We start from the raw sequence: 27,964 nt of genomic DNA on the forward strand, positions 1-27,964 counted from the left end.
TGCATTTAAATCTAAACTAAACTTACTGCTGCAGGACATCATCAGGAAAAATATAACTACTTTGCCTATCTAGTTTTAGGATGCTGAAGCTATAATGTTGTCCTTCCAATCGACTTTTATTTGTAGAAGTCTATGTGTCTAGCTGAAGTGGCTTCTCCCAACTGATCTGGGTAGGGAAAATGTAAGAGAATGAACAAAAGTCTTCAGGACAAAATGGGATAAAATTAAATTTGATGACAGAGGGGTTAAGGCAGAATGGTGCTTAAGAAAATCTAGTTCAGATAAAAAATAAAATGGACAAAGAAACAGTTTTTATACATGTAAAAGATTAATAGGCTAAAATATTTTGAAAGAGAAGCTTCCAGAATAACCAGATGGAGAGTGACAGTTACTAAGGAGATGTTATAGTGATTCCTTGCTTCCTGACAAGATATCAATGGGTAAAAGAAATAAGAAGATATATTAAATCAAAGAGGAGAGGCTCTCATGCTAGTGTTCATAGCACTGGGACATCATGAGCACATTTATAGTCTGACAAGTTAGAAGACATGGCTTTTTATCTTGGTTCTGACACAATAAGTGCATGATTTTTGGACAATATATTTAATTCTTATTAAATATAAGAATTATATTATTCTTATATTAGTTATTAGTTATTCTTATTAACTGGGGCTTGTAATATCTACTCAGTCTGTATCTCTATATTGCTTTAAGAATCAAAGGAGATAAGGGCTTTAAAGGAGTACACAATTATAATGGTATATCACAACAATGTGATTAATAGAGATAGAATGTGATTTTTTTCGGGCAAGAAAGCTTTGGATTCAAATCAGTTTGGAGAAATGAGAAGAAAGGGCTGACTTCCCAAGTAGATAATAACCAATGGAGGAGAAGTATCTAAGGAAAGGGAATAGTTTCTTTGAAGCCAAATAGGAAGAGAAGATGGAAGAAAGGGATGAGCAGTGTTGAAGAAAATAGAAGGGCCAAGAAGAAATCAGTCTTGCCTGAAGAAGTCTAAAGAGTTATTAATATAAAGCTATTACCTAATAAATTCAATAGATAATTACTATAGTATAAAAGTTGTTGAAGAAACTCCAAATGAAGAAATGAGTTGAGAAAATGATTGGAAGAAATAATTAACTGGTAAGACCTGCCATTTGGGAAACAATGTGACATATTTCCATTTGGCCAATAGTTGTCATGCATATATTTCATTAAACACTGTGAGATGTCTGATGCAGAGCAGGGTCCTTACTTCTGTGAGAAGTCCCTTCTTTACTTTGCATAAATCTCTATTTTGAGATGACAGGCTATTTGGATTTCTTTTGATACCTGGTAGTCACAGTGCATTAAAGGTTGTTCAGCGAATTATTAAAATTAATGTTCTTTACATCATGTTAAGTCAATATTCCTTTTACTCAAGATATGATGGCCTTTTCTTCCATAAGCCAGTGTGGAGTGGTTTCATTTGGCACCAGGGAATTCTCTGATCAACTTTAAATTATTTGATCAACTTTCCAAAGTATCCTGAAAAACAAAACAAACAAACAAAATTTCCTTATGAACATCTCAGATAGTAGCCATCTTTAAGTATATACTCTCTTGCATGGAGAGTACATCAAAAGATGAAGTGGAAAAACACTGATGTAAAATTTTTTTTAAAATAGAATTATTTCTGAAACAGAAGTTTCTTATAGCTACTGATGTTTTATTTGAGGTATTCTCTCTAAAAATAATTAGGGTAGGAACGGTATCATTTTATATTTTGCATAGAGCTGAGTAATAGCACTTTGCAAGTGATAAATATAGGTTAAAGCTATAACATGATATTTTCTAATATCTAATAATATTACCTACTGATTAAGAAAACTAAAAGGCCAATGCTCACCTTTTTGTAGGAACAAAATGATAATTCAGATTTTTATCTAGTATTATATGACAATATCATCCAAATTTTGATCTTTACATTCTTATCATTTTAATGGCTAATTCTAAGTCTTTTTGGTAGTATACTATAACCCTTGCAAATTTAAAAGACAATTTTTTGGTAAGTTAACTGACTTTGTGTTATGGGCACCTTACATCTGATCATTAGGAGGAAAAACAAAAACTTAAAAAGTGAATTGAGAATGAGCTAAGGCATCAGTTTTGGTTAATTCTCAAATATGAAGGCCAAAGATTATGAGATACAGAGAAAACCTCCTTTGACTCCATAGCAAGTGTACTAATCACTTACCCAGTGGTTGGATAAACTTTTTAACCAACAGAGAAGGGTTTTTCATTTGTTTGTCTTCTTTTGTATATTTTTTAACCTTTAATTTCAGCAGCAAATTATTGACACAGAAGAAAATACTGAAAGACAGTGAATCATACCTACTCTTTATGGATAATGTCTTTTTTTTACCCTGACTTCCTTGCCTAATTTTTCATTTCCAAAAGACGTCTTCAAAAATATACCTTTTCATCAAATGATACCGATATCATTTTCCCCCAATCTCTATACCCAGGTTCTATCCAAATTGAGTTTATTTAACAATCAGGGCAAGGCTTCTTTCATTACTGGTGTCCCGTAGAATGAGAGCATCCCAAAATAGTGGTGTAGCTTCTCTCATCTTGCACAAGTCATAAACCTGCCCCTGACAGGTCTCTATGGAAATTTTCATATGCGAATCTGAACATGCTACTTCAAGGTGTTGTAAATTAGTAGATTAACATGAATAGAAGCATCCCAACATTTTTCAGGCTTGGTTCAACAGGCAACTTTCCTGCCATATTCTGAGCTACATTTTCTTGAGGATGGGTTTGCTGGCAAAGACCTGGAATGCTCACGAATGGTTCTCCCTGTACTTCTTAATCTGTATAAAGGACAATCAGATATTCCAGCTCGTCCCCCAGTATGTCAAGTAGGAAAATTTGGCTCTTTTAACATGACCTATTTTATGATTTAAGTATTAAATTTAAAACATTCCCTGGAGTCCCCTTTTTGCAAACTTATAGGAATGATTCAGTGCTATATTTCTCCAATGTAAATTAAGTGCCCAGTCTGGTATGTTACATTTGAATAACACCTTGTAAACTAAAGACTGGTTCAACCTCCTGAAAATGGACCTGAGGCAACTGAATCAGGCTTTCCTCTGAGGAATCTTAGTATATTATACACTCTATAAAATGTAAATACTTTTTATTTACAGTCAGTTGCTAGGATCCAAGAGTGCTTCTGCATTCCCTATCATTTTTAATGTGCAATATGCAACGGGAGTATCTTTGGCAGAGTTCTGAGAGAAGGAAGGTTCTCAGCTGAAGATTACATCACCCTGAGCAAAGTCCCATCTTTTTGTAAGACCAAGCCACCAGCCTGTGGTCTTCCTGTTCAGAGCCCTCTGTGCAGTGATTTGGGAACTTGTGGTGCTTTCAGGCCTCATTCTGAAACTTAGGTTGAGAGACGAAATAAGCTGTGGTTATGATACAGGACCAGACATCAGAAATCCTGAGACATCTAATTCACTGTGATTTGCATAGCCTGCTTTCTGGTCCTGTAATTTCTGCATCCATATGCTATTACCTGACCATACAGAATTATTGTGAAACTTAATCACTGTTAATGTTTTAAGAATCCCAAATGGGTGCAATGTAAATAAAAAAAAATAGTTTCTGTATTTTGTTGTATTTTCTTGGACTATTCTATCAGTTTCTTATTGGACCTATTTCCTTAATGAAAGTTGTTATACTGTAACTTTTACAAACTATGATTATTTGGGTCCAAGTCAACTATCTTGTATATGAGATGTACCCCAGGAAATAGTTATATTTAGGAAGTAAATATTACTCTGACAACAGCTGGTCTAATAATTTGTCATTTGATATGTTATATATGTAATTCCTATTTTAATATATGTATTAAATATTTATATATAAATAACACATTATATATGTTAGAATATATCATATGTATATATTCCAAGACTGTCATTTATAAAATATTTCCATTGTGACATACCTAACTAAAATTTCTAACTTTAAATAAACTCAGGATCTAGTTAAGTCATATTTTTTGTATAGCATTTTTAAAATAGTCACATCTTTATTTCCTTGTAGTTTATTAGAACATAAAATCTTAGAAATGGAGGGAAAGCACAAGGAAGAGTTGGACACCTTAAAAGAAGAGAGAGAAAATCTTCAAGTCTTGGTTACTCGCCAAACATACATAATCCAGGAACTGGAGAAACAATTGAACAGAGCCACCAACAACAATAGTGTCCTTCAGAAGCAGCAACTGGAGCTGATGGACACAGTGCATAACCTCGTCAACCTTTGCACTAAAGAAGGTGGTAAGAATTTCTTCAATTTGGCATAGTAGATATTTTATTTAACATGGAGCAAGTAAATTTTCAATACAACTTCTGTATTGTATTGATTGCTGTATAAAAACAGCAAAATAACTTTATTCTTAGAAGCATTGCATGAAATTTGTACTCACAATTTTCTCATGTTTTTAATGTCAGAGAATGTATTCATAGGCTTGAATTTGTGAATTCACAGTATCTTTCTAAAAGAAGTTTCTAGTTTCTTCTTTCTTGCTTGTTCTTTTTAGCCTTAGATAAAATCTATAATGCTGTCATGGATAAATATTTGATGTTATGCTGTTAGACACTTAAATGTAGAGGACAGAAATTAGCCAGTGTTAAAGATTAATTCAGAGTTTTGGGGAGAGTTTCAGGAAGATTTCCATATTAAAACTAATCTTAATCGCTTCTTTTGTAGAGGAGGAGAAGGAAGAGTTCCCTACAAATAAAAGGAGATATAGCTGTTCCCAATTACTATTATGCAGGAGAAAGAATCTTGGCTATTCAAAGTCTTTATGGGGAGCCCTGGGTGGCTCAGTGGTTTGGCGCCTGCCTTTGGCCCAGGGCGTGATCCTGGAGTCCCGGGATCTAGTCCCGCGTGGGGCTCCCGGCATGGAGCCTGCTTCTCTCTCCTCCTGTGTCTCTGCCTCTCTCTCTCTATGTCTATCATAAAATAAATTAATTAATTTTAAAAAAAGAACTCTTGTGTGGAGAAGACCAAACCAGGGTATATATATATATATATTAGTTTCAGGTGTTGGAAATACAAATTTTTAATATGACTAGAATATCTGGAGCCACTTAACCATTGAAAATATTGTAGTCCTGTGTCTCTTTAGAAGATATTTATCCATCTGCCCATCCCCACCCAACAGTTATTGAATGAGTGCTTCTGTGTACACTTGTCCACTTCAAGAAAATCCTCTCCCTAGCTTCAGGAGAGCTCTTCAAAGTTTGGAGCTTAAAGTCATCTTCTGTAGTTCTGCTTGCTAATCAGCCTTTCTCTGAGTGAAGATGCGATGAATCGTAAATAGTGATGAGTGAAAGAGAACACCACTTACATCTGAAAGTTATGGTTGTCACTAAGCTGTGGCTTATATGACCATTCATGTGGTAGTTCTGTGCACATATGTAATATACCTACTACAGAGGCTCCTTTAATAGTGAACTTGAGCTATATGAAAAATTAGCTCAATTCCATCCTTTCATGTATAGATATGAATATAGATGATAATTCCATATGAAGTGATCTTGTTTTAAAGACATTTCACATTTCTCTATTACACTCCATTACCTTGAGTTATATCTCCTTTAGATAGTCTAAACAAGTCCTTAATATACTTTGTAAGGAGTATTTTTTAAACAGTAAGTTCCCAGAGCTCCATTTGGGTGTGCTCAGAAATGTGATTGGGAAGGAAAAAACCTGCTAATCAGTCAGCGCCTGCCAAAACCTTGAGTTAGAGTCCACTGGAAGGAAAGCTTGGTATGATTTTGCCAGGGAATTTTAATAGAACTCATGAGTATTTAGAAATTAAGTATTAATATGAGACATATCTATTCTCATATTGAACTGAATACATTAGAGGGAACATTGAAAACATATTTTTCTTATCATCCTGAGACTTAAAGCACATGGAGTTGAGTATTTCTTTTTTTTTCTTTTTTCATGATGTTAGAAATATCAAGCCCTGGTGATTCTCACAGAGCTCATATGTCTGCCTACTTATCATAATTTCACTTCTTTTCTGATTATTTGTCTAATAAATATGTCTTTAAACTTTTAGAGGCAGCGATGGAAGTGACTGCAAAAGTGAAATTCCTGGCTAGGTTGGAAGTTTGGGTGCAACATCAGGCAACCAAACATCTGTTCAAGAAACATTTATCGAAAATTATGATCCTGATACATGCTACCCATAACATACACTCAGGGTATGAGAAAAGTAACTGTGTCTCTTTTGTGATATAGCATATCCAAAACAAATAAAAATAAGAGAGATAAATTGTCTAATACTTCAGGCTTCTCAATATTTATTTTCTTTTTAGTGATACAATCCTAAAATAAATTCTGATGTAATTGCAGGACTTGTGATCATCATGTAAGTCTATTACCCCATTTTCCAATGAGATCTGTGCTCTAGTAATCATAGATTTTATTTGCTCCTTGTTATATTTGTTTTCTTTAATTCTATAGTTAATATCCTAACCAAATATTTGATCATTTAAGGACTCAAAAGACACAAAAATGGAAAATGCCTCTTACTAAGGTTTCCATCAAGATTTTAATTCCCTGCATATCTTCATTTTCACTGGTGCCATAGTCTTTAGTTTTGGTGAATTTGAAATATTGGATTAAAATAAACTTTTATTTCATCCTAATTCCAAAACATATAAGTAAAACCTTTCCCTACTTTTGTGACCAACAACTCGTTTATTAAATGGATTTATTATTTATCAAGGGATTTTATGTAAATATTCTACTTTCACATTTAAATATATGCAAATATGCCTAAATCAATATACCACAATAAATGCATCAATTTTAAAAATATATATTTTAAGAACTCAAAGTGTAGTCTTCTAGAAGATTTTCTAAAATCTTCATGAGCTGTGTTATAATATAAAAGCCAAAATGTTTAATTGACTTCAGGGTCCTCTCTTTCTAACTTGACCCAATCACTTACGGAGACAGCCTGGATATAATACTACAAAGTATGGGAAGAAATTTTTAGTGAATTTTCTCTGTCATCAGCCACTAATTTAACCTTTATGAAACTGTTTTATCATTTTATAAAGTCAGGATAATTGTGTCTACTTCTCAGTGACAGGGAAAGGGTTAAATTAGGTACTGCCTATAATAGCAGACAGCATATGACATAGTTGACTCACTAAACTTTAGTTCCTTCTTTCTCCTCCAAGTGACAAGGTTCAATTAAACACAAATTTATTAAGTGCTGTCTATAACCAAACTTTCTCTCATGGGAAATGTCTGATATACAGTTAGTGCTCAAGTATGTTTAACTGTTGACAGCCATTCAAGCAGTTTCTTTTAGCCTTGGTTTTCTTATCTAAAATGGGGTCATAATGCATACCTGATGAGTTTTTAGTAAATTAAAAGAAGTTTTCATAGAGCATACAGCATTGATGCCTGTTAATAGTAAATGCTGAAAAAAATGTAGTTTATTTTTAAGTCTTCTAACGTGTTTATAACTCACTAAAGTTACATGATAAAAGCATTCTTAGGAAGTGTTGGCTGGCAGTTTATACTTTCCCTAACATGTGTTTGGTCCAGGAATTGTAAATCCATCTTTGCATGTAGGGATTATTTTTGTTTAGCTTCACAGAACTTTTCCTACTAAAATAGCTAATGTTGGAAGATAAATTCAAGCTAAGTACAATTTTTAATAAACACACTTTTTGAAATAATTCACCAACCTGTCCTCTTGTTCCAAACAGGCAGTTGTGGTGTCTTAGGCAAATAATCATTTCAAACTGAATTGCATTCATTTTGTATTGCTTCTGGTAACACATTTATTTTTGTCTGACTTTTGTCTGCAAACATTTGGCCACATTTATTCTTAGAAACATTACCCACTAAAAAAATATTGCCCTCAATGTTATCATAATGTCAAAACCTAGCTGATTGCTTCATATTTCTGGCAATTCACAGTTATTACTGGAATTAAGTAGTTTACATTGATAATGGCATGGAAACAAGGCTTGGAATTCTTCTGGGAAGGATAATCAGGTACTGTGGCCGTCAAACATTCACCAGTCATCTTTATGTTCAGATGTGTTTAAGCTATTGTCACATACATTGAGTACACGTGAAGCAAACGTTGTATCATGTGATCAAGAATTTAATTAGTAACAAAGCATTTTTAAAAAGGAAGAAAGAAAATAATATTTAGCCTTCCCTCTTCACCATGGGCTGGTTTTCTTACTGTCTAAATCACCTTGGAGAATCTTTCTGCAGAGGCTATTTCAAACAGCTCAAAGAACATGTATGTTTGCCAGAAGTCATGGCAGGGAGTGGCATATACCTAAATGCATAGCCTAAATCTCAGAGTTAAAGCCAGGATAACAGTAAAGATGGAGTTAGAGATGTATTGAGAGAGATCAAGGAAGCTGCATTTTTTTTCTCTGAAAACAGTAAGGAGTCATGTCAATATATGAGGACAACGTTGGCATTACATTTTAGGAAAAAAAAAATTACCCCTGTCACCACGTAGGAGAATATACTGGAAAGTTGATAAGCTTGGGAGCAGAAGGACCAGATGACCATTTTGCCATTATTATTAAAATATTAGCAAATATTTGGAGAGTAAAAGTCAATCTTCTGAGCCCTTTGCATATATTAATTCATTCAGTCCTAATAACAACTCTATAAGCTGGGTGCTTTTTATTAGCTTTCTATGACAGATAAGGAAACTAGGCACAGGGAAGTAAATCATTTCAAATATCACACTGCTAGCAAGTGGGTAAGCTGAGATTTGAAATCAGAGTATGATTTTAGAGCCTGTACATTATCCACTGTACTATGATGGAGAGGGAAGATAGAGTTGATAGTGGTTTTCATCTAATTCTCAAAGGATTTTCTAGGAGAAAAATAATGAGGTCAGGATCAAAGAGGGACAAATGGAAAGGCAGATGGTGAGGAAATTGGTGAACAAAGAGAATTAGAAACAACAGGAAATAATGACCTATTAGTTAAATATAACTCAATTTTCTGGGTTCAGTAACTGAGGGGATGTTGATGACATACCTTAAAATCATCAACATGTAAAGAGAAACATGTTTAAGGGGGAAAGATAATAAGTTTAGTTTGGGGTTTGGGGCATACATTGACTGAGATGACTATGGGAGATTCAATTCTGGAAGTCAGAGAAATAGGAATTTGGAATTCAGGAGTGAAATCTGGATGACCGCATAGATTGCTGTGTCCTCAGAGGAGACAAGTGGTAAATCCATGCAGCAAACAAAATCACTGAAAGTGTGTATAAAAGCAATGACTCAACTATTTGGGGGGCTGTAGATTCATTTGAGAATCTGATAAAAACTAGCCTACGTTTCCTTCTCACATAGTGCAAACACTCAGGTACAAGTTTATGTGTGCTTTCAAAGAATTTACATACCAAGATTCTTAAAATAATAGAAATGCAAAATCAAAGAAATTTGAGAGTTCTTTAAGGAATGGTTAAAAGGAGAGCGGAAAGAGGGATGCCTGAGTCGCTCAGTGATTGACCGGCTGCCTTTGGCTCAGGGCATGATGATCCTGGGGTCCTGGGATTGAGACCCTCATAGGGCTCCCCATAGGGAGCCTGCTTCTCCCTTTGCCTATGTCTCTGCCTCTCTCTCTGTGTCTCTCATGAGTAAATAAATAAAAAATTTTAAAAAGAGACTGGAAAGAAAACAGAATTAGGGAGAAAAAACAGTAGTGAGGAGTGCTATGGCAGAGAGAAAAAACTGCTATAAAACATCTCATCTTTGTGACAAGAAAGCAGAAAGCCCTGTCCACACACACACCCAGGAGGAGTTTGGGTGACATGTATGGCTCAATTACATGGGTCAAAGACAAAAGTGAGCAAGAGGAAATAAAAACAAAATACTGTCTACCCATATTTAGCAAACCTAAATGAAAGAACAGATAACAGTTTGGGTAAGGATGCACACAGGTTAGAAAGAAGTAAAAGAAACTTAAATACAGAGAGACACAAACATGTTTATATATTTAGGTCCCTAACATGAATTTCAAATTTCAAACCATAAAGAGCTTCTCATGCAATTCATTTAAAATTTTTTTTTTTCACATCATCTGAAAGACATAATGACTGATACTATAAATTTTTAAGTGATCTAAATTAGTTGGTTTAAAATGTCTTTCCCAGAGGCTGATTGCAGTGGTATGGAACTTCTGATCATTATTTTCAGTCCTCTGGCCTTCTGTAAAGGGGAAATGAGGCATTTGTTTCTTTCCCAGTGCTGAGGAGACATTTGGTTCTGTTCTCAGAATAATTCTACCATCTGAAAGGAATTTACCTCCCGTGCAGTGTCTATTGAGTTTGTGAAGTAAATCATTCAGTCAAGGGATGAGATAGTTTGAACTCCTGCAAGTCCCTTGAGTTAAGAATGATTCTAAAAACATCACAAGCAATGGGAGGAAATTAAAACTTTTTGAATGTCGCTTATATAAACATTGATAAAAATAGAATATATCATTTTCATTGACTGAGTAAAATATTTAGGTTTTCGTTGACTACTTGTAATGCACAATTTAACATTAGGTAGAAAGAGAAAGAAAAATACAGGAAGTCATCTGCTGCATACTACAGTGAGCACTTGTTCCCATTTAATGAGGGAAATGCTTTATCTTGACAGAAAATTATATGTCAAACATTTACAATTTCCTTAAAACCAACCACACTTTCTAGCACTTCCTTTCATAAAACCCAGTGGCTTTAAGGGGAAAGTGACTGTTTATTTTTAGAAATGGTATATTCCTTCTTTTTGATGGAGCATGTTATCTGCCTTTTGAAAAGCTGTAATTTCTGTAAAAACAAAAATTGCGTGAATAGCAGATAGCCAAACTAATGATAACAAAATAAAAAATAGTTCAGCCTTTGACCTCTCCCATGAATTATTTTAAACCACATCTTTTGGGGGAGATTTGAAACTTGTGTTTAATTCTCTTTTGGAATTAAAGTTTCAATTTCAGAAACCAAACTATCTGAAAAGGGATATCTCCTGGTTCTGGCTGAACCTGAAAGTTACCAAGGTGAAAGGCCACACACACACACACACACACACACACGCGCGCGTTGCTTTTATGTTCCAACATTTCTTTTCTTTTCTTTTTCTTTTTTTTTTTTTTTGTTCCAACATTTCTATGAGCAAACTCCATTTCTTCTAATTTTGTTCTTTCATGGTCTGGTTGGTTAAAGCAAAGAAGCACAAAATATTTTTAATAGAATTTCAACTAAGTCATTTCCTGGACTCATCCATACTCAGTTGAACTGAATAGATATTTTCTAAGTCCAGGGACGTAATGGAACAGTGGTTACTTACAGATAAGCTCTAGTACTTTACACTGAGTCCAAATGACACCTCTAATTACTTGGAGAGAAAGTTAAAAAAAAAAAGACAAAAACACATTTTATTAACCAGTATGTATTCATCACATCAACCATACAGTGAAACTCCTATGAAATGTCTTCTGCTTTAAAAAGGGAGAAAAAAATGAAATAAAACCTGAGAAATATTATAACCATACAGTTAATCTTAAATGCATAGAAACAAAATAATATTAATTTTCACCATTTTTCTAAAAGTTGATTGTAAAGAACATTTATAAACTATTGGTAAAAACACATTTTTAGTTTCCTATTAGAGCTCACCATTTATTTTCAACTAAAGAATATCACATCATAACTAAGGACACTGGTATCTCATCTTCCTGCTGGCTTGGAAATTTACATTCTGGATGGGACCATCTCCAATAAGGAATCACATTAATATGTGACTTACTAAGAATTATCTACTTTTTTGATGAATTTATGATAAAGTTAAATTATTAAATGAAATACCAATTAAGCTAAACCTCTTTTAGTGTGTATTCTATTGTGTCTTTGCAAATACCCACAATTATTTTTAGGTGTGAACATTCTGTTTCATAGCTAGCATGAGTTCCTTTAGAGTAGTGAATTTGAACTTTGAGTTTCATTTTAAGTGGAGATTTGGTTCTAAAGGAAGGTTTGCTGGTTGTTTTAGCCTCATGTACACACTTACATATGCACAAATAAACTGAATCTCAACCATAGTTAATCTTCCAGCTCATCTCCCTAGAGCTAGGACTTCGACTGAGACAGTCACCTAACCAGTGTCTTGGAGCAGCTATGACATATGCCATCTATAGGGCAAGACTTGGTGGTCTAACAGGAACAGGAATCAGGGTATCTGAGCTCTAGTCCCAGTTCTGCTGCTAGATTGCTCAACATAAAAGTACCACACACCTTAGAGTTTGTCTGGTGCCCTAGACAAATCCAAATCCACATATTTTATGACTCCTTAATCATTCAATTTCTTCTCTTCTTTTTCTATCACTTCTAATGACTAGGAAAAGTCTCAAGTTCAGAATAAACCTCAGCATGGTAATCAAGTATTATTCTTCAAGTATATTTTACCACAAAAATAAGATTCGAAGTGATATACCTATGGTGGCAGTCAGCCTTTATTTATTCAAAACTTCAGAGTGAAGTATTTTGGTTTTGGTTTTGGCTTGGGAGAGGAGGTTGTTGTTGTTGTTGTTGTTGTTGTTGTTGTCAGTTTTCTAAAGCATCTGGCAACTGCTTTCCATTTATAGCATTGCCCAAGGACTTTCATTCCATTTTTAATGGTTTTTACTGAAATAAATTATTTGTCTACTCATAGCAAAGCACAAAAGATACCCTTTATGCTTTCCCACATGCGTGAGAAATCTTTTGTTCAAAATCGATATATTCCACTCAGGCCAAAAACATTACGTGGGAAATTAACACACATGAAACACCTGAAATATTTTTGTTAATTAAATGACCTTCTGAACAAATGGCAAGGGTCATGTAGCACTCATAACTACCCATCAGGGTGCCCAAAAGGAAAACACAGAAATAAATTTTGTGAAAAATGAGTATTACTTTATTAAACAAATGAGTATAAATCTCTTTTCAACTTTCAATTCCTTTTTTGGTCCTATGTTGCTTTAAGTATAATATGCATTAAATACACATTCAGTTATATATATGAGTCATTTCACATTTGAGGAACACTGGAAATTTTATTTGAATACACTAATCAAGCTAAAGTAGAATTATGTAGAATTACTTGATTTTTCATTATCCTGCACAAAAAAAAATAGCATAAAATTAGCAATCTACCTATGGCATGGGGTGGTTTGCAGGTCCATATAGATTTAACAGTTTATGCACCTTATACATACACTTCAATATTACCAAAAATGTATACATCTACAATTATACATATGGGTAACATATGTATAATTCTGCAGATAGTTAAAATGCATCTCTTTAATAGTAAAATGTTAAATTTAAAAATATAGTGATGGTACATTTTCTTCATTGCTTTCATCTTCTCCTTTTTCAGAAAAGATTGAATAAAATTGAAGCTTTTTGTAATAATTTGATTTGCTCTTATCAGCATGATTTAATTTACATCAGAATACCATGATGCCTTTGGAAAAGTATATAATTTGTCCCTTATATACTGCTCAAACTGTTCCCGTTTCTTATTTTTGCCTACTTCTAAGATTACTGTCTCTTCCTCATACACACAAAAATCCTTTTGATTATCAATTTGTTGTTGTTATTGTCTTCATGCCTCATTCTAGAAGGTGAACACAAACATACGCCCACAAAAATACCCACATATATGCTCACCCTCCCTTTCTCCACTAGCATTTCCTCTAAATCTGTAGCTTCAGTAGATAGTCCAGAGGCTGGGACATCAAGTAATTAGGCTTATAAGAATAATATCTTAGACTAATGGGGGTAAATTTTGGTCAGCATGATTTTTATGATATAGACATTATGAAATCTAATACAGCTGCTCAGGCACCTCTTATTTCCTAATGTTCTGTTAGCTTTTGAAGTCGTGGGCCAACAGTGCTCCACATTTTTGCTATGAGTTTCCACCTCACAGATAATTCTGGTGCCTGTGGTTCTCGTCTATCCTCATCTCAACATTTTTCTTCTTTCTTATCTTTTCTAACCCCTGTCACTCTTCCAATACTTCCTGTTTCCAAGAGAAAAGGCTGTAGCCATTCTGAATTCAGGCCTGTCCTGATTCACCCAAGACCCTGGGTATGACCTTGTCATCTGAGATAAGTATTGCTGGGGACTCTGTGACAGATGAGTCATTGGAGTCCTGTTTGGATTTGACTTCATTCTAGGGGCCAGTAAGAGATAGTTAAGATTCTTGGCTTTATAGACAAAAGAGTTCCACTACTTAGAAGTTTTGGTGAACTTAGAAAGCATCTCTTAGCCTCTGTTTCTCATATATATAACAATATATTGATAGCCATACTTCATAAGGTATTTATGAGGACTAAATGAAACAAAGCATATAAAACATACCTGGGTCACAAAATTCAGATTTGAACACATAGTAAGTATGCCAGTTACTAACTGTGAGTATGTCAATTTATTTTATCATGATCATTAAACTTCCACCAAGAAGATGATGGGTAGTTAAGATTTTAAGTATCATCTGCAGAATATGCACATATAATGAACAGTTCTTTTGATAAAAAAATTTAATTAAAGTAATGTACTAAGTAAATGATGTTCAAGTGTTCTCTTATACTGGGGTTAGGAGGACTATGGGGGAAAGAATAGTAGATTTTAAAAAGAGAAGCTTTTGGCTACTTATCCAAAAACTTCAGATTTAAAGTATTTACAAATAGAATATATATGTTTGTTATACTGTGATATAGCAGTTTACATTATATGTAATACATATATACATATATGTGTGCAAATATATTACATTAAACTGTATGTAATTGCCATTTTTGTAGGTTAAAAACAATCATGCTTAGATTTTTAGATCTCCTAGATATTTAGGTTCATATACAGAAGTTATATATAAAATAAAGTACCAACTTTGAAATTTTCAACTCAGAAGCATAAAGCTTTTGTGTATATATATATATATATATATATATATAGTTATATATGTGATATATATTTATAAAGTTATTGGTAAGTATCCCTCACCCTCATACCCACCATTTAATATTGAAATAATGATTATTGCCTATAAATCTTTTAACTTACCACCACCCTTGAATGCAAGGTATTACCTTCTTCCACACTTAAAAGTCTTTTCAAATAAATTAGGAATTTAGGGTGTGTTTTCAAATGGCTTTTCCATGAGGTGCCCACACACCTGGCTGAAAGGATGGAATCTAATCAATCAGTTGTTTGCTTGTTTTCACCTTATCAGATATGATGATTTACTTATCGATATACTCAGTTAACTTAGTTTCCTATTGTGGTGAGAAATTATAGGTTTAGGGTCGATTCCTCTACTGTGATCTCCATAGTGATGATGGTCCAATAAGTAACACAAGAATTATCCTTAAACCAGTAACTTGATCCACATATATTCTGATGCTTGCTGAATACTGGAGAGATAGGAACCATTAGCCACATCTAAGATTTAAAAAGGATATTTGAAAAATTGACCCCTTTATAGTAACTTATTAGGAAGTAAGTAGGATCAAGGACTTTGGCTTTTACATTGTCTTTGGCATAGCAAAGGCTAATTGCCTTCTGTATTCTATACTAGGTTTGCTACAACTCAGAATTATCTATTCTACATTCCAGGAAGTTTTCTTTTGAGGGTTCATCTGAATTGAAGTGACCCTGCCTCAGCTTTATGATTCTTCCCTAAAGTCGTCCCAGTGGTAGACATGCCATCTGGATTGAAATTGGTTGGGCAAATAAAAGGAAGAGCCAGATAAAGTCAATAGTTGCTGCAATCAGGGTCTCAGGTTGCTTATTGACTGAATGTTGGCTGGTGAAAGACAGACATGCACCTGCTTGTGTCTCTATTCTTTCCCTTCAGATCATGAAGATTAGGCTATAGAGATAAGGCTAAATGAAAAGAATAAATAATAATTCTTTCCTAAGACTTTCTAGATTTATTTGCTGATATTGGTGTGCACAAAATCTTTGGAATTGCTATACCAGGCTTTTAAAATTTAGTTCAGATAAACTGTTCTACTTTTTTTGTTTTCATTTTCATTCAGCTGTTCTCTCTTCTGAACAGCCTTCCCCAAGTTTACCTGACAGAATATATTCTTCCTGAATATTCCCAGTGAAATTGGTACATACCTTCAAAATAACAATTGTGTGCATTATCTCTCTTTGGTGCTGCTAACATTATATCTCTAGAAGCTGTTGCTAGTCATCTTGTGACCAGGTAAAGAGTCATCATCTGAGTCAAAAAAAAAAGATAAACCAATTCCTGTTCACATTCTTTGAAATATGATTATGCTTTACCTAAAACTCTATTCTACACTGTCTATGATTGAATACATTATCTTTTTCCTTGAGCTAGCTTGAATGGAATTCTCTATCATGGAGGGTACAAATCATGGATATAATTACCAAGAGATATCATGGAAGAGTTACTAATATAGTGGGTCTTTCTCTTATCAGCCTGTGATTATGTTATAAGCATATTGTGGTTGTCTCAGGTCTATATCTTCACAAACTAGGAAAAGTCATACACATAGAAGATGCTCAATCAGTATTTGTTGAATTAATAATTATAGCATGGATTAAATTAAGAGGGGACAGGAGACAGGCTTTTAAATTGAGAAACTAATAAAAAAAACAAACCAGTCTATTTGTCTTAAATTTTGGTGTTTATTATTTTTTAACTGATGGCAACTGAGCAATGATAGTGGGGCCAGTAAGAGAAAAAAAAAACACAGAGTTTAGAAGGAAAGATTAGGCAACATTAAAAAAAAAATGGAAGCTGAGGTGGCAGTGGGAACTGCCCAACAGACAAATAAAGATATGGATTTGGAGGTCAAGAGAGAAGCAAACATACAGTGTCAAAAATGCTTATATAAAAAATCTGTGTAGAAGTTTGAAGGCATGATAGATAGTTTGCAAAAAACAAATGTATAAGCAATAGAGATTTAAGAATAGAATCTTGGTCAGCATCCATATGGTGGGTGAGGAAAGGAAGAGAACCCAATGAAGATGAAAGAGAAAAGACAATTGGAAAAGAGTAAAGGGACCAAGAGAGGTCAACACAGAAGGCAAGGGGAAAGATAGGCAAAGCCAACTTCTGTAGTATGGGGAGTAAGTTGAAGGAAATAACAAATAGCTTTGATCTTCATAGTAAACTGTAAAACAAAGTCATATATTAAAAAAATGAGAGATGATAGGAGTAAGATTTAGCCTTGATAAAAGTGGAAAGGTCTGAAGTAAACTTTTCAGGAAATGGAATAGAAATTCTAGGGGCACCTGGGTAGCTCAGTTGGTTAAGCGTCAGACTCTTGATTTCATCTCAGGTCATGGTCTCAGGGTTGTGAGAACGAGCCCCATGTGGGGGCTCCATACTCAGCATGGAATCTGCTTGAGATTCTTTCTTTCTCTCCCTCTGCCCTTGCCCTGCTTACCCTCTCTTTTTTCTCTAATATAAATATTTTTTTTTAAAAAAGAAAATCTATTATAAATGACCAAAGATTTAAATGAGCAGCATGGAGAACATAGCTGAGTTTAGAAAACATGTATTTCGATGGCATTAAAAAAACTCACTTTAGTGTCTGCAATCTGGAAGCAGGGAGTTAAAATGAATAAATGGCCTTCCTTGGGCTGGGATTTATTCATGCAAGGGATTCGTAGGTAAAAGGACAGTGGGTGGAGAGCACCATGAATTGTCCCTGAACTGTTTTAATGCCTGACCATGAGATACAAGTTAGGAAGGAAGGAAAGAGAGACCACTGAGAGACTTGGTGGTAATGGTGGGATCCAGACTCTCAATTAGAGGAGAGACAAACTCACTAATAATTAAAGGGAAAGGAAAAAAAAAAACATGTGTATGATTAAAGAAGGAACTTCTAGATATAAAGATCAATTTTTAAATTCATTCTTTTAAACCAGTCTATTATTACAAAAAGTCTAAGCTGCTTTACCAGATGGATAAATGCCTCCAGTCCATTCCCCCTGGCACTGTCCAGTTGATGCTGCTTTTATCCTCTTCCACTGCATTTTCCATATCTGTATCTTGTCATTCCCCTTCCTACAGACATTTTCTTCCATTTTATTAAATCTCAACACCTCCTACAAAAATGTATCCTTAGGTCTGACACTTGTAATGGTCAGTAAATTCATCTTTTTATTGTCTTTCTATGTTTTAAAATGTTTACTATGTGTCCAATGTTACAATACGTAACCATGTATCTCCAGTACATAACAAAGAAAATAGTCATGAAAATTAAAGTTATGGGATTAAAGCCTCTACAATCAATGTGTGGTTATAGACATCATATGTCATTTCATCTGAAATAATCTTTACATTTTAACTATTGAGATAAAGCTAATATATGCAGCAAGATGAGGTTACCTTTTTTTTTAGGCTTAAACAGTGGTATAATGTGATATAGTCAATGAATAAAATAAGCCAATTGACCAACTTTGATAAGGAGAGGCCAGTTCAATAAAGTACTAATATAATTAGTCAATTGTAACTTCCCTAACCTTTGGTCAGCTATAATATTGGATTTGAGGGTGGAAGATCCACTATTCCATTGACTGGACTTGCCGGCCTTCTCTAGCCTACTAGTGTCTCCTCTGTAAGAGAGAATAATAGTTTAATGCTGCCATTAAAAATAATATTATTACTGTAACAATATAAAAACTACCATTTCTTGAGTTCTTAATGTAATTCAGTCACTTTGCTCTGTGTTATGTAATCCATACAGTTGCATCAGTGATATTTTTAACTCCCTCACTTCGTAGATCAAAAAAAAAGAAAAACTGAAGATCAGTCTACCTTTGTAGAAGGGACTTTCTCAAATCATAGTATATAATACAAATGTCAAACATAAGCTGTGAATGGAGCTTTTAAACTGATTTTAAATGTTTTAATACTCTAAAATATAGCCTGGATTAAACTTTCAAGCTTGATGTTTACTAATTCTTAATTAAATACAAGCAATCTAATCTTTCTGGAAAGAATGACTAATTCTTCTGGAAAGAACGTGCTTCTATTTTTCAAAAACATCAAACTATATTTCAAGAAGGTGAAATATCTTCATAAGGTATGTTGCCATTACAATCACAACAAATAACCATAGTACTGTTTGTACCTTTTATGATGGAATCTTCAAACTATTTTTCCAGTTATAAGACTTTACATTCATTGTTTGGACATCATTTTTATAGAATTATTTTCTGGAAAAATAAGGTAATATTCAACTTCTTTCCTTTTTCTCCGTTATTGAAAATGTGTGTGGGCTTCCCTCTTCCCATGCAACAGTCTCTTCACCCACATCTTCCTGAGGAGGAAAAGAAAAGAGGATGGGAGGTGACAAAGAAGTGGGAATGGAGTACATTCACACTGCATAACTAACCAAGGGAAGGCAGGAAGTGGTATGTTCAGTGAGAAGCATTTTCTCCTTAGATAAGTGATTTTCTCCATTTCTTACCCAAAAAAGAAAAATGGGTTTACCGATGAATTCCTCTTGACCGCATCTTCCTGTGTTCATCCTCTCAAGGGATCATAAATTTTATTTGGCATTTCTTTACATCCCTTTTTTTTTTTTTACATCTAATTTGGTTATTTTCAACTTGTTTCAACAGAAGATTAAACATTTAGAATTTAGGAAGATTTTGTTTTAGAAAAATAGTCTTAAATTAAGCAAGTGCAAATGAATTGCATTGATGTTTTTCAGAACAATACTTTTACATAACCCATCAACACATCCATTGCAATTAAAGATAGCTTCCAAATAAGCATTTATATGTTCATTTTAAAATTGCTATTGGATACCTTCTGTGCCATGCTTCTTCACTGTCATATGAATGTGTAGTCCTCTGATTATTTGTTCTGTGTTGATATTGCAGCTGTAATGGTGGTGTTTAGATGTAATTGTTAATATAAGTAAGGCAAAACCATCAGTGTAGACATGAGCTATACAGAAAAACATGATACTATTAAAAGTTAAAATTCTATATTTTGTTACAGCAGCATATCTGAGTGGATATTTCATTTTCTTGAAACATAATTATTTTTGAAAATTTGAAGTATTTACATTGATATTCTTTCCTTCAGTTGAGACTTTATTTTTAATTACCTATAAATAGCAAATTCACACAACTTAAATTTAAATCACGCTAGTGCTTTAGATTGTTAGAGCATGGAACATAAATTTAAAAGCATCATTTAATAGTACACTTTTGATATTATTATAAAATGCCATCATAACTCAGAGGGATTGAAAGACAGTATTTATTAAATAACATGAGACTTGGAGGGCAAGGTGATAAAATAATGTTTAAAATCTTCTTAAAGGGGGGATCCCTGGGTGGCGCAGCGGTTTGGCGCCTGCCTTTGGCCCAGGGCGCGATCCTGGAGACCCGGGATCGAATCCCACGTCAGGCTCCCGGTGCATGGAGCCTGCTTCTCCCTCTGCCTGTGTCTCTGCCTCTCTCTCTCTCTCTCTCTCTCTCTCTCTGTGACTATCATAAATAAATAAATAAATAAATAAATTAAAATCTTCTTAAAGGGTTAATGAAGCCAATTACTAAACTATATATTTATTAGAAAATACTAATCATAAATATTTTATAAATTTGTCATGTATGTCTTTAGCAAAGGACTACAAAATATGAGTCATTTTGGTATTTTGAGCTCATTAATAAGAACTTTAAAATAGATGAAAGTCAAAAATAAATAAATAAAATAAAAACAAAAAAAAATAAAAATAAAAAATAAAATAGATGAGAGTCAGTGAATAAAATTAAGTTCTCAGTAGAGCCTATCTAATTAAATTTCCTTTTCCATTTGACTTCCACCTTTACAGAATTCTTCCACTATATCAGTTAATGTCATGTCTTACTCATTTGTGTTATTTTATTTGTATATCACCTGCCTGCTGGTTTAACTTCAGGCATTAAATAAAAAACAAAGTTTTTCTTTCTAGGCAAATTAGGTCAGAGGCTCTTTTCTATTTCTAAATCTAATGATTTTGATGTTTTTGTGTTTTTAAAATAAGAATTTCTAGGAGCTTATCAGTCCAAAGCCACAGAAAAACAATTCAATCTACTTTTAGCACTTTAAACCTCCATACAGTATTTTTATGTTTGAATTTGTTATTTTTATTTCTTCCTCCTCCAAAAATGCTGTAGCATTTTTTAAAAGTTTCTTATGAAATGTAGGTAAGAACATTTTAGAATTTTTGCAAGAAAATTGACTTAATTTATTATTAGCTGGATGTGTTACACCATTAGGTCACTGGTGCTTTGTATTGATATTCCAGACATTATATAGAGAAATAAAATTTAAGTAAGGAAGGAAAATATAAAAAGTATTCAGTTATAAATTGCTCTACACATTTTTCCATTAGTTATGTAATGTGTGAGTCAGCTCAAATCTAGTATTGTCTTTATGATTGATTTGTCAGTAAATGCAATATTGACATTTGGAGGAAATAAAGACTTTGCTTAGCTATACTTGGAGTCCATTTGGGTATTAATGGTACTGATACTCTTGTTCACATATTGCAATTTTTTTTTTTTGCAGTTTTACTAAAGGGAGGAAAAAAAGAGGAAGAGAAACCATTTAGAGACTGTGCAGATGTATATCAAGCTGGTTTTAATAAAAGTGGAATCTACACTATTTATATTAATAATATGCCAGAACCCAAAAAGGTAAAACCAGAAGTGTTTGTTTACGAGATGTAAAGCAGATCCTAGTTGAATTGCTGAATAATCAGATTGATTTGTGAGCTTGTTAAGCTGAAAATATATATATGCCTGAGCTCTTTTCTTCCAGAGATACTGTATGCCAGGTCCGTAAAAGATGAAAACCCTATGGTACAGACTTCCCCCAAACCCATATCTCCCATCCCTCTTTCACAAAGTTTTCTATTTATTCTCCGCTCATTACTGGGATGTCCCATTGCTCATAAATGCTTGCCTTGTGTAGATTACATGTTGATCTGATATGTACTTCAAGTACACAGAGAAGACTTAGGAACAATCTTTCAAAGTCCCAAGGACCCAGGTAGCACACATCATCTATAGTCTAAATACTGTGGAAGGGATGCCAGGGACATATTGCTATTTGTAGAATCACTGCTCCTATTAGTGTGGGAGAAATATTTTCTATCTTAAATCATAATCTTGATAGGATTTGCTTTTCATGTTTACCTGAAAGAGTGGGTTGGAGGCTAGGATTTATCAGTATGTTGAACAGGATGCAAAGTAAAATTTGAAGTAAGCAAATACTATGTTCCTGCTGTTATATCTCCTTTATATACTCTTTCCCCCCTATTTATTGATTAAATTATCCATCTATTCCTTCACTCAATACATAGTAAGTGGATGTTATTTGTCAATCACTGCCTAGGGACACAATATAGAACAAATAGATCTCACCTTAGTGGTGAAGAGAGACAATGACATAGATAAGTATAACATACTGTAGAAGTGTAGTGATTGAGACAGTCTGCTCAAAGCAGGTTTATGGTGAGCCTCGTGGAGAGCCCTGCTCTTTAACATATGAGTTTTGACCCAAGGTGCCAAGAGGGACCCAATACTCTAAAAGGATTACCTTCCTTTGTAGTGCTCCATCCTCAAATGATGAAACAACTTCCCTCTTCTCTTTGCCCCACCTAAATTACCAGTTCCATGTCCTCATTTCCTGTGGATACTGTGCAGGAGCTCTTGGAAGGCCTGCCCTAATTCCCTCAAGCAGCTTTGTATGACTTTCTCACCAGTAGAGGTCTATAAGACAAGGATTGTGCCTCTTGGTCTTTGATTTCCTGGGACCCAGCATGGTTTCTGGCACAGAGCAGCTCTTCAATAAGTATGTGTTTAAAAGAATGAATTATAATAATATCAACATTTCTATGTAGTATATAGTAAGTAAGCCTAACTTAATATTCTTGATTATTAGTCTCCTTTGATAGATGAGAGAAATAAATGTTGAAGAGCAGTCTGCCAGATGTTACATCATTGTCAAGAGGAGAGTCTGTACTCTACCAACATCCTCTCTCTCCTGATTTCAGTAAGGATTAGTGGTTTAAGTTAGCTTAGTGTTTTTTATTTCCATTTGCTGGGACATTTTTTTTTCCTAAAAGGAGGCCTTTCATGCTGTTTTGTAATGGGTAAGGATGGAAAATGTGCAGGGGGCAAAAAAAAGCAGCAGTGTTCCATACATTGCTACCTGGGCCACCGACCACAGAAGTTTGGTTTCACCAGTTTTTGTTTTGAGTTTCTATTCAAAATCTCACTGAATTAAGTGTTCCATGGCTTAAAAGAAAGAAAAATAACTATGAGGATACACTGGTGAGTCTAGGAGTAAAGAGAAGAGGGTAACTCATTGTAATGGGGAAGCTTTTGGAGCCTTTAGATCTTATGAAATGAAGCCTGCCTACTCTACTTGTTGATATCTTAAAATATACTGAAATTTAAAATCAGTTGGCATATACATGGGCGTGTATACACATCCACATACTCATTCACCATACGTCTTGCATGTAAACTTGAAGGTTTGGGCCTAAGAAAAAATAGTAGCCTGAGCAGGTAAGCCTGGAAGAGGTGAATTTTTCTCACTATAGAAACAGCCCCATGGCTTTTCAGAGGAAAGAAGTTCATGTGGCATCTGGTCAGTACTATAATTAGATTTTAGTTTTATTGGAAATGGCAGAGTGTTGTGAGAGGGAGAGATCACTGAGCAGAAGGGAGAAAGACTTTGGCCTTTTTCTTGACTTAGGTGTTCCTTTCCTTGTTTTATTCATTCCCCTTTATGATCATGGATCCTCTCACAAGTAGTAGTGTTTTTCTATTATGGAAACTTTAGACTGATAAACCTGAAATTTTTTCATAGGTATTAATTTTTTAAAATACCTCATTTAGTACGGCACTAGTAAGAAAAATTATTGTGTGACTTTCCCATGGTATAATTTAGAAGCTGGTTAATACAGTGGTTCAAACGCACTTACAATTTGCCAGGTCTATTCTAAGCACTTTAGATGTAAAAAATCACTTGTTTACTCTTTTCAGTAACTCTTTGAGATAAGTACTCCCATTATTCCTATTTTAGAAAAATAACTTGCCCAAATCACATAGTATATATTGAACACAGGCTTTGCAATAAAGGCATCAATTCTAGACTGAACCTCTTACCAGGGAAGTTAAGTGAGATCATGTTAGTGGTGACTGAAGTTGCACTACTAATAAATATTTTAATTTTTAATCTGAACCTACATAAGAGACACAAGAAAGAGTTTATTATCAGAAAATTATGTAAAATTGATTCATGTTCCAATTATAAGCCACCCTGCTCCTTTCTACCTTATAATATCATTTTTTTCTCCTACATTGATATAAATCCTTGAATCCTCTGAATCCTATAAGATGTGCTTGGAAAATGCATCTTTAGGACCTTTATCTTCCAAGAAAATTGTGCTTTGTAGATATAAAATTTGGTTCTACTTTTGGATATGCTTTGCTTATTGTAATGCTTGCAGAAGAACTAGCAAGGGTATGAAACTCAAGGTAAACGTATAAAAACTAAAATAAGAAGTTCAAATCTGGGATGCCTGGGGGGCTCAGCAGTTGAGCCTCTGCCTTTGGCTCAGGGCATGATCCCAGTTCCGGGATAAGTCCCACATCAGGCTCCCTGTGAGGAGCCTGCTTCTCCCTCTGCCTATGTCTCTGCCTCTGTGTGTGTGTCTTTCATGAATAAATAAATAAAATCTTAAAAAAAAAAAAAAGAAGTTCAAATCTGTAAGATATGGGATATAGACCAATCAATAAAATTGGGCTATTAGGCAGTTGACAAAAATTATTAAGAAGTATTCATCTTTTAGGCAGAGTAAGAGTCTTACATATACAGAATTGGTATACAGTTACCTTTCTAAATGACATCATTCCCTTCCAAGATATGATGTCTGGAAAAGAAGTGTTATCTTTTCAAATGAGATGAAGGCAGTTTCTAAGACTATTTAATTTTCCAAGCAGATCCAAAATGAGAATTAGATCATTTATGTATCTATTTTTTACCTTTGTGTTAGTAATAGCTATAGATACTTTCCTCTTTGAACTTCTTTCAATGCATAGTAATAGGAAATAGGACTTTTCCTTTTATTTCATAAGTTTCTAAAACCAAATGCTGTATAGCCAGCTTAGTTTAATCCAAAAATTCAAACCATTAAATCATAACTCTGTTTATTATAAAATATTAAAAATTTGTTTCTGAATTGTGAGTCCCCTAATTCTTGGGAAAGGACCATAACAAATGTGTTGAGCCTTTTTTTACTTAAGGTTATGGAAAAATAATTAACATCCTCAGGCCTAATCATTCCAACTTGTATGGAGCATAAAACCATAAGAACTATGTGAATCAAATTTCCCCTTTTTGTTTGGGTTTAAATCTCTGTATTATGTTAAAAGGTATTTAATGCTTGAAAGCTTTGACCTTGCCTGGGATAGGAGCCAGTTCAATCTTTTCTTGGATAGAATTAAGCCCAAGTCATATGATCAATAAATGCAACAGGCATAGTAAATGTAGCGGGGCCCTATCTCCAGGAAGGACACCGCCAGATAGCACAGACCACACAATATTGGCGAATGAGCTTTTCAAGTTCTTTCATGTCTCAAATCTTTTGAAACCAACCACCTATTTTCTTAAACTTCCTTCATCTGTTAAGCATAGGCTTTTTAAAATTTTTCTTCTGATTAGAAATAACATGGGGATTTTTTTTTTTTTTTTGGCTAAAGTGAATCCAACTTCTTAAATAGATATATAATAAAAAGTAGCATGCTCTAAGATTAGTGATGTCAATATTATTACATTTATATTATATATTACTATATCAATCATAAATATAGAAATACATCTTATAGAAAATATATATTATATAAAATATGTTAATATATATTATTAAGCTGGTGATCATAAGGACAAATTATTGAACTACTACATGTTTTGGCTTTGTACATTCCATATTCTTATTATAAGCAATAAATTAAATGCAGTGCCATATATAATAGTAAACTATGCTTTATGTATAAGATATTATATGTAGAGTATATAATGCATAATGTAAATACATACTATCTTATATGTAGAATACATCTAAAAGATGAGCCTATTATTGGCCAAGCACTATTCTAAAAATTCTATATGCATTGACTCATTTAGATCCTAAGCAATGAAGACAACAGTCAAGATTTGAACACAGGTAATTTGGCACATGAGTCCATGCCCCTATCCAATATGCCCTTCAGCTGTATTGAGACCATATTACACAATGGCAGCTATTATCATTGCTGTTATTCTTGAGTCATAATAAGAATTGTGGAGCATATATCTGACCTCTTACCGTCTCTGCACTTCAGCTCCCAAAACAGTAATCCATCCAGGTAACTTCTACTTCCCTATGTAGTCTGACTCTTTCTGGGCCTTTATCTAAAAAGTGTTCTTAGCACATCTTAACATTCTCAAGTCACTGAATACATTTGTTTAAAAGGTAATTTGTCTTTTTCTAAAATTTGTGAATGATTTTAAAACTTTAAGTGCATAGAGTTCTAATAACATAGATGATAGTAATAACAAAACTGTGAAGAATAGTTTCCTCTGCACATTATATATTTATAAATGTAGTTATTCCTTTCCCTGAGTATGTAAGTGGACTTTATAACTTTGCAAACACAAGTTAGCAAACTTCCAGGCAATTAGTGTCCACTAAGGAAAGAAATCTAGGAAAAAAATCTGGATTAACCAGTCAAAGCAAGGTAAAAATTTAATTAAGAAACAAATTATGCTAGTTTCCTCTAGCAAAATGTTTCCTTGACATTTTCACTTACTCTTATTTAAGAATCTCCAATAAAGTTCCATGTCTTGGATCATTACCTATGCCTTCTTTAACCTGTGCCATCTGGATTTTATTCTCATAGGAATCCTGCAGTCTGTCTCTTCAAGGTCACTAATGATGCCTTCATTTTAAATTTAAGTGTGTATTTTCTTAGTCTTTATTTATCTTGACTTCTCTGGAATATTTGATTAAGTGGATCACTTCCCCAAATCAAAATCTGTCTTCAGCTTTCATTGCATTAATCAGGTTTTCCTATTTTATCTTTCCTTCTTGCATCTCTCTTTATTAAACAAATATTCATTTAGTACCTACTATAGGTGAGGCACTGTTCTAGGCACTGGGGACGGTGACAAATAATATATAAGTCCCTGCCTACCTAAAGGTTATTGATTTATTTTACTCCATCAATTTACCAAAGCCCATTTTCGGATCCTCCTCCCTCCTGTACATATACATCTCTTTCCACTTTTTCTTTACTCCTTTAAATAATCCATTTTCATGTTATCAACTACTGCTCTCAAGCAGACTACTCTCAATATAAACAGACATGGGGTTCAAATCCTGAATCCGAGATTTGTTAGTAATAGTAACCACTGGTGGGATACCTGGGTGGTTTAGCAGTTAAGTGTCTGCCTTTGGCTTAGGGCATAATCCCAGGATCTGGGATCAAGACCTACATCAGGCTCTTTGTGGGGAGCCTGCTTCTCCCTCTACCTATGTCTCTGTCTCTCTGTGTATCTCATGAATAAATAAAATCTTTAAAAAATAATAATAACCATTGATAAGTTACTTAAATACTCTAAGAATTGCTTTTCTCATCTGAAGGTGGGAGTTATGATCAAACATACATCATTGTAATGAAATAAGTTAGAAAATACATATGAAGTGTTTAAATTATCTGGCACTTAACAGCAAGCATGCTGTTAACAGAAGTTAATGGTGATTCCTTTCTTACTCCTTTATTATCCATGTTCTTATCCTTAATCTACCTCAACTATATCAT

General features: G+C 33.9%; 1 protein-coding gene across 2 annotated transcripts in view; it reads left to right on the top strand.

Moving 5' to 3' along the window:
• Nucleotides 1-27,964, top strand: part of ANGPT1 (angiopoietin 1) — a 251,120-nt gene that overhangs the window by 172,777 nt on the left and 50,379 nt on the right. Inside the window, exons 4-5 of one of the 2 annotated variants that reach the window (XM_041768997.1) lie at nucleotides 4,096-4,328; nucleotides 21,660-21,787. In XM_041768997.1, coding sequence (XP_041624931.1) covers nucleotides 4,096-4,328; nucleotides 21,660-21,787 — 361 coding nt within the window. The remainder of the gene's footprint in view (nucleotides 1-4,095; nucleotides 4,329-21,659; nucleotides 21,788-27,964) is intronic. The other variant, XM_041768998.1, reaches the window with a different exon arrangement.

The sequence above is a fragment of the Vulpes lagopus genome, chromosome 9 (assembly GCF_018345385.1).
Source record: "Vulpes lagopus strain Blue_001 chromosome 9, ASM1834538v1, whole genome shotgun sequence".
Lineage (NCBI taxonomy): Eukaryota > Metazoa > Chordata > Mammalia > Carnivora > Canidae > Vulpes > Vulpes lagopus.